This window comes from Sabethes cyaneus, chromosome 3 (assembly GCF_943734655.1).
Source record: "Sabethes cyaneus chromosome 3, idSabCyanKW18_F2, whole genome shotgun sequence".
Lineage (NCBI taxonomy): Eukaryota > Metazoa > Arthropoda > Insecta > Diptera > Culicidae > Sabethes > Sabethes cyaneus.
The window spans coordinates 235,034,901-235,055,101 of NC_071355.1; the positions used below are offsets into that span (position 1 = coordinate 235,034,901).

The 20,201-nt window shown below is 41.5% G+C and overlaps 3 protein-coding genes across 3 annotated transcripts in view; 2 read left to right on the forward strand and 1 right to left on the reverse strand.

The window, feature by feature from the left end:
* Positions 1–20,201, forward strand: part of LOC128743547 (RING finger protein 121) — a 396,237-nt gene that overhangs the window by 311,873 nt on the left and 64,163 nt on the right. The window lies entirely within an intron of this gene.
* On the reverse strand, positions 7,335–10,690 carry LOC128743533 (uncharacterized). Its single transcript, XM_053840128.1, has 6 exons — positions 10,554–10,690; positions 10,148–10,470; positions 9,672–10,090; positions 7,763–9,603; positions 7,499–7,701; positions 7,335–7,441 (listed from the first exon to the last, which is right to left on the reverse strand). The coding sequence occupies exons 1-6, from the start codon at positions 10,688–10,690 to the stop codon at positions 7,335–7,337; spliced, it is 3,030 nt and encodes a 1,009-aa protein (XP_053696103.1).
* On the forward strand, positions 13,219–15,997 carry LOC128740896 (protein nessun dorma-like). Its single transcript, XM_053836471.1, has 3 exons — positions 13,219–13,461; positions 13,517–14,503; positions 15,935–15,997. Exons 1-3 carry the CDS (start codon positions 13,219–13,221, stop codon positions 15,995–15,997), a joined length of 1,293 nt encoding a protein of 430 aa, XP_053692446.1.

The window sequence follows — 20,201 nt, forward strand, 5'->3', positions numbered from 1 at the left end:
CGGGAACATGAGTTAACGGTCTGTTGTTCACTAGGTATTCGATCTCGGCCATGAGATTCCTGAGGACTTCATCGGTTGGCAAACGCTTGGGTTTTATCTCTTCGAGTACCTTTTTCACCGTCTGTATCATCCTCTCCCATATGCCGCCCATATGGGGGGATGCCGGTGGATTGAAGCTCCACGATGTGTTCGGCGTAGTGAATTCAGTCATAATTTTATGACTGTCCACTCGCTCCAACGCTGCTGCGAGCTCCTTCGATGCTCCCAAGAAATTTGTCCCTCTATCGCTCATTATTTTCAGTGGAGTTCCACGTCTGGCGAAGCAGTTACGGAGAGCCATTATGCAAGAATCCGTTGAGAGGGAGTGAGCTATCTCAATGTGGATTGCCCTTGTAGTCAAGCAGGTGATCAATACCCCATAACGCTTCTCAGTTCGCCGTCCAACGATGACGTGGTACGGACCGAAAAAATCAATCCCTACATAGGAAAACGGACGAACGAAAGCTGCTAACCGCTCTTTAGGTAAGTTCGCCATCATAGGGGGGTCAGGCTTAGCTCGGCGTATTTTACAACGGGAGCACTCTTTTCGGACTCTGTCACACTCCACACGTACTCTAGGGATGTCAAACTTCCTTCGAGCCTCGTTAACGAAGGTTTCATTACACTGGTGGTGATATTTTTCATGGATTTCCTGGAGCACTAGTTTAGTAAGCGGGTGTCGACGTGGCAATACGATTGGAAACTGTGTTTTCTCACCAGCAAAATCACAAACATCTACGCGACTTCGTATACGCATCACTCCCGCGCCATCGATAAAGGGGTTGAGCTTACATAAGTAACTGCCTTTCAGTAAATTGAGTTTGCCTGCAGACAACGCCGCTAACTCATCCTTGTAGTATTCGCATTGAGCACGTTTGTATTGATAATTGCTGGCTTGTAATAATTCTTCACTCGTCAGTGGTCCTCGAAGAAAACGCTCGCCTTTCGCTTTACACTTGAGATTGGTCAGGAATCTTTGCGTTAGGGCTGTAAGTCGCTGTAGACGGTTCCAGTTGGAATAGTTTTCAGGACGCAAAAAATCCTCAGCTGTTTGCACGTAATGGTGTAGCACTCTCGGTCGAAGTTCTTCTGCTGTTTCTTCAGTGATCGATGCTTCCGGCCATTCTGATATTGGTTTAGACAAGAAAGGTGGGCCTCTAAACCAGCGGCAGTCGATATCGAAACTCGGTAGGCCATCCCATTTTGTACCCTCGTCAGCAACGTTGATTTTTCCGCGAATCCATCTCCATTCTTCAACATCGGAGGCTTCTAAGATCTCTCCGACACGAAACGCAACGAATTGGGAATATTTCCGGTGATCTGACCTAAGCCAACAAATTACATCACGGGCATCCGTCCAAAAAAAACGTCGATCAACCTTGATTGAATGTCCTTCCTCTACGCTTCTTGCTAAGCGGGTGCCAATTACCGCCGCTTGGAGCTCAAGTCGCGGGATTGACACAAACTTTATCGGAGCGACTCTACTTTTCGATCCTACCAGAGAGCAAGAGATTTCATCACCTTCAACGAACCGAAAATAACAAACCGCCGCATATCCGAGCTCGCTGGCATCCACGAACGTATGTAGCTCGACCGTACGATGCTTACCACGTGACGGGGACAGGTGGTAACATCGCGGAATTCGAATACATTCAGCTTCCGGTAAAAGTCGCAGCCAGTTCATCCACTTTGCCAATTGTTTTTCGCCAATCTCGTCATCCCATGAAGAACCTGTCCTCCAAATCTCCTGGAAGAGCAGTTTCAAGTATATCATGTAATGTGATATCAAGCCAAGTGGGTCGTAAACCGACATCAGCACGCGCAATACATCTCGTTTCGTAGGGTGCTTATCGCCAAACAGTAGTTCCCGATTGCGTGCAGTGGACAGTTTATAGCGAAAGGTATCCGTCTTAGTGTCCCACCACATCCCGAGAACCTTTTCTACCACTGCTTCATTATCGGCTGCCAAACTTTTCTCTGCCCTACCAGGCTCGCCCAGCGCTTGTAAAACAGATGGAGAATTTGAAATCCAATTCCTCATGGTGAAACCGCCCTGTAGGTGGATATGCCTAATGTTTTTTGCTAATTTGATAGCTTCCTCTTCGGAATCGACACTGACCAACATGTCGTCGACATAGTGGCCTTTCTTGATGACCTCAACAGCTGCTGGAAACTGTGAAGCAAAACGTGCTGCATTTTCGTTGATAATAAATTGGGCGCAACTCGGTGAGCATTTCGCACCGAATGTCATTACCGTCACTACATATTCCGCAGTCGTACCATCCTGCTCGCACCAGATAATCCGTTGACAATGTTGATCCTGCAAGTTCATCGAGATGCGCAAAAACATCTCAGCTATATCTCCAGAGACTGCGATTGGTCGCTCTCGGAATCTATACAGTACAAACGGTAACGCTGTCAGAAGATCCGGTCCTTTCATGAGAACAGCATTAAGCGAGACTCCTCCGATAGTCGCGGCCGCGTCCCAGACAATCCGTACTTTGTTAGGTTTGTTCGGGTTAAATACAGGGAAGATTGGCAGATACCATACGCGGTCCCTGTGTTCTCGCAGTTCTTCTATCGACAGCTTGCGAACGTAGCCCTTCTGTAAATACTCGTCCATTTTGGCTCTGAGTGTTGCAGCTAAGCTCGGGTCACGTTGCATTCTTTTCATCAAACAATCGTGTCGCCGCATTGCCATCGGCCTACTATTGGGAAGCCAAACGTCATCGAATTTCCATAATAAGCCAGTTCGATACCTTCCGTTTTCGAGCTTCGTCACTGACCGCATCATCTTGGTGGCACGTTCTTCTTCTGTTGGTAGAAGCACCTTTTCCGGTTTAGAAATGCCCAAATTTTCAAGAGCGAAGTGCTTTTTAACCATACAGCTCAATTCAGCATCATGCTCTGATGGAAGGTGACACATATTAAAGCCGTGCGGTACGGTGCTCGGACGCGATTCACTGCCCATGACATACGTTCCATAAACCATCCATCCCAATCTGGTCTTGGCCGCTACGGGCTCGTGCTCTGTGCCTTCGCGGCTTCTTAACGGATTTACTATGCGGATATTGTTCATGCCGATTAGGATACGAGGCTGAACGTTTGTATAAGAGTCCACCGGTAGTCCTCGCAAGTACGCATGTTTCGCCGCTAATTCTTCAAACGATAGAGACTGAAAAGGTAGCATCAGTTCTTTTACGGTATAAACGTCGGTAAGCTGATGTTTCTGTTTTTCATTACGCGTCCCGGAAATTTCAAGCGAGACCTTCATGGCCGAGTCTTCGTACCGGCACGTGTCAGCTGTCCAACGCAAACAAAGTGGACGCCTTTCTCCCTTTAACTGTAACTCTGATGCTAGGCTTTCTTCTAACAGGGTCAACGATGATCCACAATCGAGGAAAGCAAAGGTGCTGATACGAGCTCCTTTGTTATGCAGCGTAACGGGAATATACTGGAAAAGTACAGATTGGCTATTGCTTCTGTGCGTATTGCAAGTATGTTCGGTGGTGACTTGTTTGCCGGTACCACCAGTTGGCTCTTGGCGACATAAATCTGACGAGGAGATGGGAGAATGTTCATCTTTCGCATCGTTGTGTAGTAAACGGTGATGCTTGAATGTGCATTGGTTTTTACCGCATACTTTAGCGGATTTGCATGGACCCTGGTGCTGATGCTTTCGGAGGCAGCAGCGGCAAAGTTTATGTTCGCGGAGCGCGTTCCATCGTGCTGAATGGTCGAGTGACAAAAACTGCTTACAATTCTCCACCGCTTCGCATTGCCCATGACAAATAAAACATCCGTAAAAACTATTACCGCTCGCATACGTTTTCTGCTTCGGAGTAGACTCAGTATGTGCGTTTAAGAAACCGTCATCCTTTCGCGTGCGCCGGGAATCTGGAGTACTTTGCATTTGCGGAATTGTAACTGTGCTTGCTGCTTCGGCAAGTGTATAGAGCCATGTGCTAAACTCGATGAGTGTTACGCGGTGCAGGCTCTGGCGATGTGTTGCCCAGCTAAGTCGAATCATGGGCGGTAGCCGGTCCACGAGGCTTTGCAGAAGAGAGATATTACAAAGATGCTCTTCTAGATTGCAGTTCTGTACCGTTGCTACCATATTCCTAACAGCTATAGCGAAGTCAACCAGCGTACTCAATTTTTCAGCTTTCGGTGCGGGCAGGAACTGAATCTTCTGGACAAGGGAGTGAATTATTATTTCTGGTCGACCGAATAACATTTTAAGAGTCGCCATTACGCTCCCAAGATTCATCGGGTGCAGCAGCTGACACTTAACTGCATCTAGTGCTTTGCCCTTAAGACATTTTTGTAACCTCATCATGTTTTCCTCACACGTATAACCACAGAGACGTGTCGTGCTGTCGAACGCAGCAATAAATAACGGCCACTGTTCTGGATCACCGTTGTATTCAGGTAGGTCTTTTGATATAGCCTGCCGAGCAGCTATCTGGCTTCTGTTAAGCAAAGCGGACTCACTCGCAACTCTGGTTGCTTGCAATGGATTAAACTGCGGCATATACGTATTTGGATTGATCGGAAACACTGACGATTGAGGAAATTGAGGACCAGCACTAGTCTGAATCGGCTGGTTAGAGTTTTGATAAACGTGTACCGGTGACGAATGAGATTGCGGGATAGAAAACATCGCACAGGGAGGCATATCGTTTACCGCTCGTGGTTGATAACCAGAAGATACATGACGCGGGTTGAAAGTATCAGAACGCGGTAATGCAGATGTCGGGATGGTTGTATTCGGAGGCATAATCGAAGGTGTATCCATCAATAATTGATATCGCTGCAGCAGATGCTTCCTTTCTAAGGCCTGCTCTTCCTCGAGATAGCGAAGTTTTAATTCCACTGGCAACTGGGGAACAAGATTCGACTGTGATGATGGTACGGATGCGGATGGTGCTATTGTCATAATGGGTGCTGTTTGTGGAAACGAGTTCAATGACCTTTGATCGTACACTGCTGTACCAATAGATGACGTCAATCCCACAGGTGAGACGTATGCTTGGCTTATAGGAGTCCCATGAGGAGATCGTTGAGATGACGGTACTGTAGCTTGTGCTACCGGCGGCGCTGACGAAAATACGGGTAGTATATGTTCCGGTGGCAGTGTGACTGGTACTTGCGACGCTGAAGCAGGGACTTTGGCATTATGGCAATCCTGACAGCTCCAGTCGACGTTAGCAATTGATTCGGTCACCCCAACACATGAAAAGTGGAACCATCGTTCGCATTCGTCGCAGCTGACCATCTGGCTAGTATCGGGGAACCTGCAAAGCGGGCAGTTTTGCTCGATGCTGTCTTGGGCAGCTGGCAGTTGTGACATTTTTGGCGATTCACTTGTTCGATCTCCGGGTATAAACGAAAATTTTAATAATGTTGCAAAGCAACATAAGAAACACTTTCCGTGGTTTTAATCGATTTTATTATGGAACAGATTAAAATTTTCCTGCGTGGAAATTTTAGTTTATGGTTTACGCACTATGTAATAATAGAGAACTAACTTACGTTTATAGGTTTCAAGCGTTTCAATACCCGGATCGAGTTCTATTAGTATCAGGATTGTTTATTAATTCCTAAATTGGAGATTCGATTAATAATTATCGACTGATCCGAAAATAGCGCGTTTACCTGCAGCTCTGGTTAACACAATAGATTTGTAGGCGCTTAGCGCGAATCCAACGAAATTTAACCTAAATATATTCAAGGTATTACCTAACCGATATTATGATGAATTTTCATATCTCTTACCAACAATTATAACAATATAAATTACCGAATGTAGGTTAAATCACTTAAGTATAAGTTTAAATTAACACCGCAAATTTAGCGTCGAATAAACTAACAAATGAATCTTTTTACTACCATAGAAGCTAAACTGACTCAACCACGTTTTTAATATCTATCTGCCGCCTTCGCCCTCTCTCGCTTCGTTCGTCTCCCACTTCATCAATCTGTCGCTGTCTCCTATCAATCACCGATCATCTGTCAGTTGACGAACTCAGGAAGGCACTATTTTGGAGGTGCGCTCACTGACGAGGGATGTTCGCAACAAGGACCAACTGCATCCCTGCTTCTCTGAGGATCAATAGGTTATTTTACAACACATAAATCACACACGTTTTGCCTGAACACTAGCATCTACCATCTATGATCGACATTCCCAAATATCAAATCACAACAGAAGTATCCCTCTGAAGCGCCACTTTCACGGATACAGAGACATTCCCAAACAGAAATAATTTTGAAATGATTGTTTCTGCATGCGAAGAATGGAACTGTAATTTTTATGTCTGTGATGGAGTTTTGAGCAAAAGATTTGAGGCTCCCTAGCAGTCCGGACCTTAGCTCATTGGGTTATTCGAAGTGGACTTATTGAAGCACAAGCCTGCAAAACATCTATCCCTAGTGTCCCAAGAGTCTGATGTCATTACACGCACATGGCAGTCGATGTCGGAGAACTAGGTTTGAAAGGCATGCTCTAGCTACCGGCGTTGGCTTGAGGATGTCATTGATAAAAAAAGAAGGACTCATCATGTAAATATGTTTGAAAGGACCCAATAAAACCAACTGAACTCGAACATATTGATATTTCTGCTTAAAGTAGTTGAAAATAGGATTTGAAAGAAATAGCATAAATTTTCGCATTTTTTCTTACTGCATCCTGTAGGAATTTGTTAAAGAAGGCAAAAAACAGAGCTATGTGACAATAATTGTTCATTCACATTTACATACGGGCTACCCCATAAGGTGCCATAAGTGTAGAAATGATCACGGAGCATCGTTGTCGCGAATTTTGCAGGCAGCATGGAGAATACCATTCACTTTCAGAAACCTGTCCGTCGGAATGTAGAATAAGACTGCTGGTAGAATCGCTGGTAGATGCGTAACAAAATGGGCTCGATCGAAATCGAGCTAAATACACCCATATTCTTGATCCAGATGGATGTTAACCTATAATTAACATAAGGGATCGCCACGTTCGTTCATAGAAGGAAACATTTCGTAAGCCGAATATAGCAATTTTTGAAGCTGTTATCGTTAACTGTATCATTATCATATATATATAAGATTATATTTATTTTACTTTTACTACGTTAAGGTTGGTAACAGGATGTAACGGTATAACAATACTTTGCTCTGCAAAGTAAAAATGGAAAACTTATTTAAAATGAGAATTATTAAATTTGTCGAACTGCCTAGCACAGCATTAGCATAGATTTAGCGATCAAGTTCAATAAAACATTTCGCAGATTTTACGGTTGGTTTTAGAATTTCAAATTGTAGATACCCTCGTCCAATTCAATCTCTTTCGCGACCAGATGGCCAAGCTCATTTTGCTGTCGCGCTAGTGTAGCTAGAATTTTCGTGTGATCTATAAAAAAAGGTTGCAAGTTACATCGCCACGTAGTGCTCTAAAAACAAATCTTACCCTTGACCCTGCACGTATGTGCGACACAGGGAAATTGAAGGGTTTCCGGCAGTGTGCGAATAAATTTCTGCTCCACTGCAATTACATTGCCGAAATCGATGAGCTGAACTATTGTCTTGTTTTTGTCGGGATGTTGCTGCAGACAAACCGCACGATACCAAAGTTTGTCCGCATCAAACAAGGCAACACATATTTCTTCGAGTCTACAAAAGAAAAAAAACAATTAATGAAAACAACCCATACAAAATCGCAATCTGCACTAACTCTGGCATGTAGCCGTCTCCGCTGACAACCACGTGTTTTTGAACATCATCCGTTATGGTTTTATATCGTTCAACGTTGGTGTCGTTCATCTCGATGACGGTTATCACTCCTTTGTTTAAATCGCTATCATCTAGTATGGCGAGCTTCACATCGCTCTTAGCTGGAAGCCCAACCAGTTTTAAGTCGTGAATAGTAAACCTAGCTGAAGGAATTGCAGCTTTCGTATTAGACTCGCTTTGTTGCTGCTCCGCAACCTTTTTAGTAGCTTCTTTGGCCAACTTCTCGGCTTGCTCTTGTTCTCGGCGTCTTTTTTCTTCAGCTAGCACTTTCTGTCGAGCAACCTCTTCGGCAGCTTCCTTAGCTGCTTTCTCGGCCTGCTCCTGCTCTCGCCGTTTCTTTTCTTCGGTCAACAATTTTTGTCGGGTCTCTTCTGCTTCCCGCTGTTGTTGCTTCGCTCGTGCCTCTGCGACCTCACGTTGCTTTTTGTCGTGCTGTTCCATCAGGAGAGTAGCTACTGAACGGTTTGAATTCAAGTCAATCAACTTAACGCCGTGCATATACGATCCGCCTTCAAATAGTAAACGAAAATTTCGTTTGTTTATTTTAAAATCTTCCATTTGTTCCAATACCGCAGCTTCATTCTCAATGGCTGACGTGTTTATGTCCCGGATTTGTACTTTGGAAGTGTACACCGGTAGGTTAAGTATAAAACTATTGGCAGCGTAGAGCTTCCCAAGAGGAAGCTTTTTGATGCAACCATTGTCGAGGTCCAGCAGCTCCACTTCCGAAGTCGATATGGTTCGTAATACTCGAGCCCTGTACGGCATCATGATTTCATCGACACCTACGATAACATCGTTCGCTGTCGGTGCCGAACAAAGAGCCTTAAGCCCTGGCAGGATTGTTTGCAACAATTCGGTGTAAACATTGATTTTAACCTGCGGACAAATGATTACAGTACATATATCCAGCACGGCTGTAATTTGCACCACGCTTTTATCCTGAGGAATGTGTGGCCAATAATTAATGCCAACTTGTTTCAAATCACAAACGAACTCGGTAAATATAACTTCCGCTAGTGTAATTTTGCCTTCCACGTCCTTTAGTACAGCCTTCATTGAGAGCTGCTGTGCATTGTACTCCTGGCGAGTATAGCTAAAAGCAAAGCGGGGCAAATAGCACATTCTTTTGAATTCCAATTCATTCATTAGGACCTTGACTATTTCCATCTGAACCACCAAGCGTGGCTTTATTTTGTACTCATCCGGGAGCACACGCATCTCGCGATTAGTTTGAACATATTCAATACCTCCGTTGTCAATGGTATAGACCAAATTCGATTTGCCATGCTGATCAATAATTAGCCCACGTGACCAACCCGCTTCGGATGTATTGATGCAAACTAGATCATTGATTTTTGGATTTTCCAACAGAGAGAATTTTGGTGCCGCTTCCACCAACTGCGTACACACCGTTTTCATGATTGGTTTGACGGCAGCCGTTGACAAAATAACCAATGCCTTTCGCGATGAAAACACCGAAATAATACCACCATTTCCAAATCTATCCTCCCCCATGCCAACTATTTCGAGCATGTGAGGCGCACAAGAATCTGGTTCCATTTCAACAATCTTGCAATCTTTTTCAGAGCGAATAATTTTGATTCGAATGCGCTCCAAAAGCTCCAGCGGCCGGGTGCAGTTTCGAACTTCTATTTGAAAGGCAAACGCACGAAGATTTTTCATCAGCAGCAGTGGAACACGAAGGGCAGACGCTGGCAGGGTTATTTCGTCACCATAGTCGATTAAACGGGCTTTCACCAAGCCTTTCGGAGAACCAATCTATGTAGGATAATTAAAGGAAAAATATTAATAATCTGTAAATCTTTTAAGAATTTCTTTAGCCTTACCTTTTCTAGTATAACTGCACGGTAGAAGACATCGTCTTCGTACGGCGCTGCGAAAATGTCATCTACTTCAACCTGCTCAAAGCGAACAACTTCGTTTTTACGATTAAGTTGTCCTTGAATTTCCCGCAGCAACTTCTCGCATTCGGTTTCATGCGAAGCCATGATAACCCAGATACGATTCGGCTTGTTTCCAACCAGGCACTGAACTATAGCTTCAAACGGTTCACCGTCTTTTTTCTCTAACGGAAAAGGCTGAAGCCATGGCTTTGGCTGATTGTTAGGCTCTGATTTCGCGGTAGATGGTAGCGCTTTCTCAACATCCTTGGCCATCATTTGATGATGTTTTATAATTTCCAGTTTCAATTTTGCCAGCGTTTGCGGCTTCTCAATGACCGGACTAGCTGACTTCGCCTGGTGTACTGGCTGTGCCTGATTTGTTTCCGCCTGACCTTTAAATAAATCCTGTGCAGAGGGACTTGTTCCAGCGCGTGGAATTTCCTCAATTTTGATCGCAGAGTATCGTTTATTACAATCCGCTGTGGGAGCTGTAATAGCTATATTCTTCGCGGCTTCACAAGGCTCATCCTCTGTATTAACGAATTTCGAGATCGCTTCCCGGTTCACTGAGATTTCCACAGTACCGATCGGAATGTTAGGCTTGCGCATTGGCTTCAAAGAGCGTCCACTACCAGCTGCCAACATACGCGAAGAAGCTTGTTCAATAATTGAAGAACCTCTTAACGGTAGCCCTACGCCACCAGCAAGGATTTCCAGATAACTATCATTCGGATAGAGTTTCCTAGAAATGCAGGTTACGGTCATTACGCATCTTACATAATCTATAACATCAATTAAATGTATGTAACTGTACATCATACTTACGGAACGCTGATACAATTTTTTTTATGATCAGACCAGTCTCGGATCTGACATTCAACCGAACAATATACTTCCAGGCAACGGCTGCACATCAAATTCGCCGGTTGCTGACAGAAACCACATTTTTTCATTATATTCATTTTTCTTGTCTAAAGTATTTTCTTAAATTGCCGAAATAAATTGAGATAAGATAAGCTAGAAGATAGATAAGTAAAACACGCGGTTCTGAGGTTCTGAATAATCGTTGTCAAGAAGAGAAAAATTCGAAAAAACAAGCGTCACCAACCGTTATTCACGAAAAAAATGGATGAGATGAGGAGGAATGACGAATGAGAAATTACTAGAAATACTCACAATAAGAGATACGCGGAAACTAAAGCCAACGATTTGGCATCAGTGTACAAAAATTGCCAGCACTTCCTGCGGAGCAAAATCAGGGGTGTGAAATTGTCAAAATTTTACGGACTAAAGCGGGGTACGCTGCTGAAAAGTAATGGGTAAAAAGATAGGACAAGAAATGCTCAAGAAATCGATTTCGTTTACGATTTCTTAAGCAGTACGCACTTCATAAGAAATATTATTTCACGTTCAGATGGCGCAGTTTTACATGCAGGTGAATTAAAATGTCACTTTTCCGTACGGAATAATATCCGGCGCAATTATTACCACAAGAAAAAATGACAGGTGGTTGCTTGCATTGGAGTTGTCAAAATTTCTTCGGTAAATAGCAAGATTTGAGCAAGAGCTGTTTTCTTTTCAGCAGCGTACCCCGCTTAAACATCCATGGACGGCGACAACTTGGAACCAGCCAGTATACCGAAAATAACAGCTAATATTAGTTAAATTATAGCTAAAAGGCTGTGTTTAACCACAAACTAAATTAGAGTGACTATATACAGAGTGGCGACAAGTCATCCCAAATGTATGCAATGCGGTTTTTCCAAGGTTTTTCTTTCTCTTTCCTGCATACGCGTTGGATAGGTCGTCTGCTCGATTGGAATGACACTGACAGATAATTATCATTCCAATTTTGACATTGTCGCCACTCTGTATACAGTCACTCTACATTAAATGATGATTAAATTCTAGATAGAATTAACAAAAGGGCGATTGTCGCAAATGTAGACAAAACGAGTGAGAGTTATTTTTTGCTGGACCAGCATAGGAAAAACAACCCTCACTCGGTTTGTTTACGCTTGCGACATTCGCCCTTTTGTTAATTCTATATCTTCAATTAATGAGATAAACACTACCCCCTATTATAATGACAGTTCAGAGCATGTTTCCCGTAACTGCTACCAGTGTTGTGAGCGGCGCTGCAATCGCATTTTCGGGCCGTCCATAATAAGTGATGCATTATTTCTATAGGAAAACGTTCACTTTTGTAGCATCAATTATGGAAGCAAAACCTCATCTTGCGTTACATTTGAAATGCGCGTATTACAAAATTGCACATTTATCTTGCTGATTGTAAATCGATAGAATAAAAGAATAAAAGTCTTTGTTGTATTTGTTTATAATTATGTAATTAAGATAAGCAAATAAAATTTACTTAATCCATCACACGGCAAATATACAAACGTAAACAAACCGAGTGGAAATTTTTTACCAGCATATGTAGAAAAACAATCTTTCACCTGTTTTGGTTTTCGTTTGCACAAATGCCTTTTTGTAGGTTCTTGCTTCAAACATTATGTATCTGTTTACGCAGATTTCAACGAAAAAAGTAAAATGAAAAGGTAGATCAACTTTGTTGCAATAAGTATTTACGACGATGATTTTGGAATTGTCGGTCCATGCCATCAATTTTTCACGGTCTTGAGTGAAACAATAGTTTCTAAATAGTATACTGAAAGAGAAAATTTTCACGCGTATTGCATGAAAATTCATGCAATGTTATCATTTCGAGTTATAGACCAAATCAAGATGACGTCATCTGGCAGATACTGGCGCCCTTGTTTACAAACAGACCGCAGAATCCAAAAAAGTTTCAACTGTTTAAACAGCAAGTTTGTTGTTTAAACCGAGTTTAAACAGCATTAGGACTAAATCTAAAAGCCATTATGCCTGTAAAATGTTAAAAAACACGCTACATTCGCTATAAACGGAAAGGAAAGTTTTCTAAAATGTAAACAAGGGCGCCAGTATCTGTCAATTGACGGTATGATGATTTCGTCTATACACCACACTCAAAGGTTAGTAGCGGAACCAGGAACCAGCATTTCGTTCGAGGTACGTTTTTTATATATGGGAGCTGTCAGTTTGTTACCCCGTTGGCCCGTTGGATAAACCAAGCCCATGGCAGACAACTATGTTCTCGCCGCCAACATCTCGTGTGTGCGAAAGTGAGATAGCAATTCAGCACTGCGTTTCACTCAACTGCCAGCAGTCTGATTTGGGCCCGCTGTCAAATTTTGAGCCCCGGACATGCTGTCGCTGACGTTTACTGCAGCTCGATATAGAGATGTCGGTGGGGTGGGATAAACATAAAGGTGCCAGAGCTGCCAAAGTGAAAGCAAAGAAAAAAGCTTAGGATTATTGTAAATAGAGAGGCTCCCTATAGATTATTGCATATTTAATTTTCCGTAACGATATCATTGGTGTTTTCCAAGTTCAAAACGACAGTTTCACGGAATAATTCTTGAACGCGATTTTGATATACCGAAAAATGACCGAGTCGTATGTGTTCAAAAAATCTGTTACAAAACGTATGCTGGAAACGGCGACAGTTCTCGGTGCTCGTGGTACTTCCGCAAGCGCTTCCGAAGTGAAACATAAATGGGGAATCTATACTCAAACATTCCTAGATGTAACGCCTTATTTGGGCAAAGCCGTTTGGCGAATTCCGAGAGATCTATGTGAACAAATGTCGATAAAGTATCCTACCTTTGTACTGGGAATTATGCAAGAGGTATAAAATTTAATTTCTAGCGAGAAAACGTGTTAATCCAATTTAATAAATACAGGTGAATTTAGAGGATCTAACGGCGTTGTATATTGTTACTGAAGTTCAAGATAGCGGTGAACTTCTAGAAAAGATACAGCATCCATCCCTGGTGGATTTGTGGCCAATTAAGTATTTCTCAGATGATACTAATATTCGAGATGAGGAATTTAGTTCTGGCTTAGCAAATTGCTTGGATCAAATGAGGTTCTTTTATCAACATCTATGGATGCCATGGGATAGAGACGAGAATTGTAATGATTGGGTTGATAAGCATTTGGAGAGCAGAATAAAATTTTACAACGATTTAGAAACTAAAGCTATATCCAAACGATTGTCGTCGCATATTGTAACTTTGTTAGACGAAGCAAAGTACCTTCAGAGTCAGCGAAGGCGATTGGAAAGGGATCTCCGACAAGGAGCACAAGTTGAGGAATTCACGGATAGTTCTTGTTTGCCGTTCCTGTCAACGATGAGCGTTTTGTTAGAGATTCATTTGCGATTATATTCAATAAAAAACGACATGGCCTTTCTGGAGAATCGGTTAAAACGCTCCAGCTTCGAAAAAAAAATTTTTTCGGAAGACATCCAAGGTTTTGCAGGTCACGTCATAGCAGAAGTGAAAAATTTGGCTGTCACACCAGTAGGAACAGTGCAAGAACAAATCGATTATCTTGAAAGAGTACAGGAGCTGGTCTATGAGATGCCTATTCGGAGTTACGACTCATTGCAGACAGCACTGGAAAGATGCGAAATAAACGATAAAATCTACTTGCCAAATGGGGAACATCCTATCAAATTTTCGGGTTATCTCGGCTATGGGTCGATCACGGCGGTGAATTCGATGGAGTTTGCTACTACCAAGTTCACGTCACACGCTATATTAACTGAGTCGGCAAAAGAAATATCTGTAGTGAGCTCTAGAGACGACGCGAGCGTAGTGCTGACGATTGATGGAGACTACTGTATTGAGAATATTTTTCTAAATTGTGCCAATGCAGAAGTAGGGGTAATGATTAAACGAGGTATCGTTAAATTTAAGAATTGTTACTTTTTCGGTGATCGTGCAAGGGGCACAAAGAAAGGAATTGTGATTATCGGTAAAATTTATAAGGTGTGTAATAAAAAAAATTCTAATTTTTGCTGTTTTTAGGCAAATGTAACGTTCAATTCGAGTGTTGCATAATCCAGGATTTCCATACTGGAATTTATTGTTGTCCAAATTCTACAATCACCGTTTTGAAAACTTCCGTATGGAAATGCTGTATCGGGATTGATGTTGTAGATAGTCGTATCATATTCAAACAATCCGACGTATCGTACTCTGAACGTTTCGGAATTAGGTTGAAATTTGAAGTGCGTTATACTGAGAGTACTAAGAACGAAATCATTTTCTGCCACCAAGACTACGAGGATCTTGAACATCCATTGATGAAATTCAAAGGGACTTGTGAATTCCGTAACAACAAACAGAATTTCGCTCTTTGGAGCTCCGCAGACATGGACCAACACCTGGCCGATATCATAACAGGTAGCTTGTTCACGCCCAGCAATTCCTCGCAAGAAATATCGCAACAAAATGAAGAGCCAGCCCGTTCTCGGCGAGACATCTCGCAACGAAATGAAGGGCCAGCTCGTTCGTCGCGAGACATATCGCAAAGGAATGAAGAGTCAGGTCGTTTCTTGCAAGAACTGGAACAAGGAGATCAAGTAGTTCCTCAGCACTTTGAACTGCAAGTGAATGAAGTCGTGAAATTTGAAAATTGGGATTTGTTGTTCCATTAGTAACTGATGAAAACTCGAATGCAATTGTTATTAGCATGGAGGTATGTTCCGTCCGTTAGTCTACGTTTAATATTAATCTACTTGCAAGATAAAATGGTTAAGAAAAAATTTTGAGTTATATTTAGTTATGTTTAAAATAACAATTCTGTTTCTGAAAGTATACTTTCTGACGGACTGGCATGACACATAAAAAAAATTCTTTTAAAATACATCGTCCTCAGGGTTCTCAATATCGCAGAGAGCAATTATGCTGTCGAATTCCTACATTAACACTTCATAGATTTCCGCCAAAAAATTGCATTTAAGGAACGAACAATTACAAATTACTTTTAAAGGTTGTTTGCATTAGTCGTTGATCTCCTAGGAAAAAAACAACAACAACTATATTGACTGAAGTTTATGGAGCGTCTTAGTAGAATACGAAACCTAAAAATAAAAAATAAGAAAACTTATCCAATTTAATTCTACTATGTGTATTTTATTCAATGACAGATACGTATTTCGCCTACGACTTGCAGGCTTCCTCAGTCGAACTCGAGTTCGAAAACAGACACTGAGGAAGCCTGCAAGTCGTAGGCGAAATACGTATCTGTCATTGAATAAAATACACATAGTAGAATTAAATTGGATAAGTTTTCTTATTTTTTATTTTTAGGTTAACAACTATATTTACATTCTCAAAATTGAGATTTTCCTCTACCAGCGTTGTATCAGTTAGTTTAAACATTTTACTGTAAACTACCGACTGAGGTTTAAATATGAGGCAGTTTTGTTCACTTCTCTGCTATAGATTGTCACGCAACTTTAAAGGCACGCAAAATATAGGGCCCTATTCTGTAAGTAACGTCGAGTGTCATTTTGTTCGATTAGTCCAATTGTGGTATGTAAGCCACACGCGACACGATTTTGACCGTTAAAAAGTTAGTGACTTAATTGTCTTCAAGTGACGTCTGAGCTTGATTTGTATTGATCATCGAGCCGCTATGCTGTCCATTCCACCCGCATTCGACAATGACTGATTTGAATCGAGTCGCTCGACAGAATAGGACCCATAAACGTGATTATCGTGTTTTTGATAATTATCGTACACGTTTTTTGTCAATGGTACAAACTGTTAAAATATCGTATAAATGGATTTCTGTCTGTCTGCCCGAATGTTCCTTATAGAATCGAAGACTAAGAGGGGGGCTCCCATACAAATGAAACATAAATTTCTGCATAACTCGAGAACTAATCAAGCAAATGGAACAAAATTTTACATGTGGGTGTTTTTGGAGACAAGAATTTTTTCTATGGTGAATTGAGACCCCTCCCCACTTTAGGAGGGGTCTCAATTCACAAATTTGCTCATAACTCGAAAACTAATAGAAAATCAAATGGAACCATATTTGGCATGTGGGTGTTTTGGAGGCATGAATTTTTTCTATGATGAATTGAGACCCCTTGCTTTTTAGGAGGGTCAGTCTCGGCGTAGTGGTCAGCATTCACGCCGAGGACCCGGGTTCAAATCCCAACCCCGCAGAAGTCACGAATGACATAAGCTGTTAAAGTGACCATAATCTAACAAATAACAACTTTTTTAGGAGGGGGGGCTCCCATACAAATGAAATACAAATATCCTCATATACTAGAGAACTAATCAAGCAAATGGAACCAAATTTGACATGTGGGGGGTTTTGGAGGCAGGAATTTTGTATGATGGTTTGAGACCTCTCACACCTGTGGTAGGGGGATAAGGACTCTCATACAAATAAAATAGACATTTTTGCGTAACTCAAAAACTAATCGAACTCGATAAATTTTAGACTCTTTCATAAAACATTCGTCAATAACTAGACCAACAGAAACTACCCAAGTAACAACGGTAGCTGAATTGCAAGAGCAATGGCTGTTTACAGGGTAGTTTAAGTCTCTGTGGTTTAAGGCGATCAAAGCTGCATAAAGTAAGCACTTAAATGGTATTTAAATAAGCGATGTTTAAGCTACTTTAAGTTTTTCAAACCAGTGCTCTCCTAAAAGCTGATAAACAAGCTTAATAGCGGATTTTTCTACTAAAAAATCTGCTTCTAAACAGCCGTATAAACATCAAACAGTGCAGAGTGTTAAAGTGGCTTTGCAAACTTTTACGAAGTTTTCTTTCGGCTCACAGCACACATACTGTCAGATCATAGAATTTCGCTATTCGGCGCAAAAGTTTGTCAGTTATCGACATTATCGACTGCTTCACGCTAGGCGGGCTCCCAAGTAACAATGATAGCTGAATTGCAAGAGCAATGGCTGTTTACGGGTTGGTTTAAAGCGATCAAAGCTGCATAAAGTAAGCGCTCAAATGGTGTTTAAATAAGCGATGTGCAAGCTACTTTAAGTTTTTCAAACCAGTTCTCTCCTAAAAGCTGATAAAAAGCTTAATAGCGGATTTTTTTTGCTTAACAATCTGCTTCTAAACAGCCATAAACATCAAACCGTTTTACGGCTGCTTAAAGGTGTTAAAGTGTAGAGTGGGAGCTTTCATTAGACTCGCAGCTTTCAAACTACTTGAAGGCTGCTTAAGGGTGTTAAAGTGGCTTTATAAACTTCTACCAAGTTTTCTTTCGGCTCACAGCACACATACTGTCAGATCATAGAATTTCGCAATTCGGCTGACACCAAAAGTTTGTCAGTTATCGACATTATCGACTGCTTCATGCTAGGCGGGCTAGGCTTCAGGTGTAAAGATATTTTCACTGTCTGTTCTGCAGATGCAAATGGGGTGGATCATACGGTGAGTGCTTATGGATCAAAAGATGGCGGGTTCAATTCCCGGAAAAAAGACATGCATTTTTAATTAGTTAGCTTACTTATACGAATTAAAGTTATTCGAAATTAAAAATATCGCGCTCGACAATGTTCACGGCAAAATAAAAATGACGCGTTCCATTTTTTTAAATTTAAAAATAGGTTTTTTTTGGCTGCATAAAGGTTGATGAATCGTTGATTAAGCGGCTGGAAAAGCATGCTGCAAAACTATTTCTCGTTCTAAAAATAGAATTGACAGCATTGCGCAAATTGGTTATTTAAAAGCGCGCAAAAAACTCTATTAAGCTTCATCGCAGCTTCGAAAGCGGCTTTTAACAAGTCTGAAGCTTGATAAAATCACCAGATTTAGATGTTTAGGGGCTGAAAAAAGGTTTTTATTTCTAAACCTAAACCATAATTCAGTCACAGGTTGAATAAAATCAGCTATAAAAGCGTTTGATCAGCCTGAAATTGTTACTTGGGCTAGGCTTCAGGTGTAAAGGTATTCTCACTGTCTGTTCTGCAGATGTTAATGGGGCGGATCCTACGGTGAGTGCTTATGGTTCAAAAGATGACGGGTTCAATTCCCGGAAAAAAGATATGCATTTTTAATTAGCTAGCTTAATTATACAAATTCAAGTTATTCGAAATTAAAAATATCGCGTTCGAAACATGTTCACAGCAAAATGAAAAAGGCCGCGTTCCATTTTTATAAATTTAAAAATAGATTTTTTTTTGCTGCATAAAAGTTGATGAAGCGTTGATTAAGTGACTAAAAAAGCAGATTGCAAAATTATTTCTCGTTCTAAAAATAGAATTGACAGCATTGCGCAAATTGGCTATTTAAAAGCGCAAAAAAGTTTTTATTAAGCTTTATTGCAGCTTCGAAAGCATCTATTAAATAGCCTGAAGCTTGATAAAATCACCAGATTTAGATGTTTAAGAGCTGAAAAAAAGTTTTTATTTCTAAACCTAAACCATAGATCAGCCACAGGTTGAATAAAATCAGCTATAAAAGCGTTTGATCAGCCTGAAATTCTTACTTGGGACAGAACAGAAGTGGAAGTCCGACCGATTCGGCGATCAAAACTGGTAACAGTCTTTTTTGTTTTTATTTTTCTTTGGGAAGGTTTTCGCATAGAAGCGAATAATAACAGCAATGGGTATGAAATGGGGAAGGCAAATGAGGAGCGTCCAATATAGCTCTAGCCATCCCAAGCCCCTACCTAGCGCCTCCACGTGGCCATATCCGGTAATGCTCTATTGAGTAGCCAAGCTAGGAGGTGTGATACTGGGTGGTTCCCGGCTGCCTGATCTCAAAATCGAGGTTTTGGGCAGACGGCGGAGCCACACGACCTTGTTAATAGGTAAGCATAAAATAAGTTATTTTAATTATTTTTTTCGTTTTAGCTTATGAAACAGTTTCTGCTATATAGTGAAAACTTTGGCCAACACGAGTGTTAATACTGCACATGGATATTGGATATCAGAAGAAAAAATTAAATTAATTATTAGAAGCACTTATGGAAACCAAAAGGACGCAACTCTATTCCATTCCAAGGACTGCTGGTGAGATTGTTCAATTTTTACTCATATATACCACATTTCATAAATAAATTAGAATCGGGAAGAGGGGGGGACCATCAGAGCACTTGTTTGAAGCGGCGTGCCTAGGGAGAGTGAAACAATCAACGTTCTAGGGTTAATCTTGGACCGATTAACAACACATAATGAGCGGGCTCTTCTCCCCACCTGCTGGTGTCATTCTGCATAAAGACGGTTTATTCAACGATTGACTCAGGCGACTAGCCCTTGGAACGAGATTCTCTAAATTCCTGGTACGTGTAAGTGATGTTGCTTATCGACCAATTCCCTTTTGGCTCTTCATACAAGAGTTAGGTAGCATGACCAATCGTTGAATATGTTCAACTCTTTTTGACACGATAGGCTCATTGCTATGAACGGATGTTCTGCTAAGGCAGGTGGTAGTACCATATATTCAGAAGCGAATAATAACAGCAATAAAGTAATTTGCGGTTTCGTCGCTAACGAGAATAACATCAGCTGCGGATCGTTTATGTAGGAGTGAGAGGGAAGCGAAGAGTGGAGGAGAGGATCCGGGAGTTTGATATTTGATGTTTTTGATA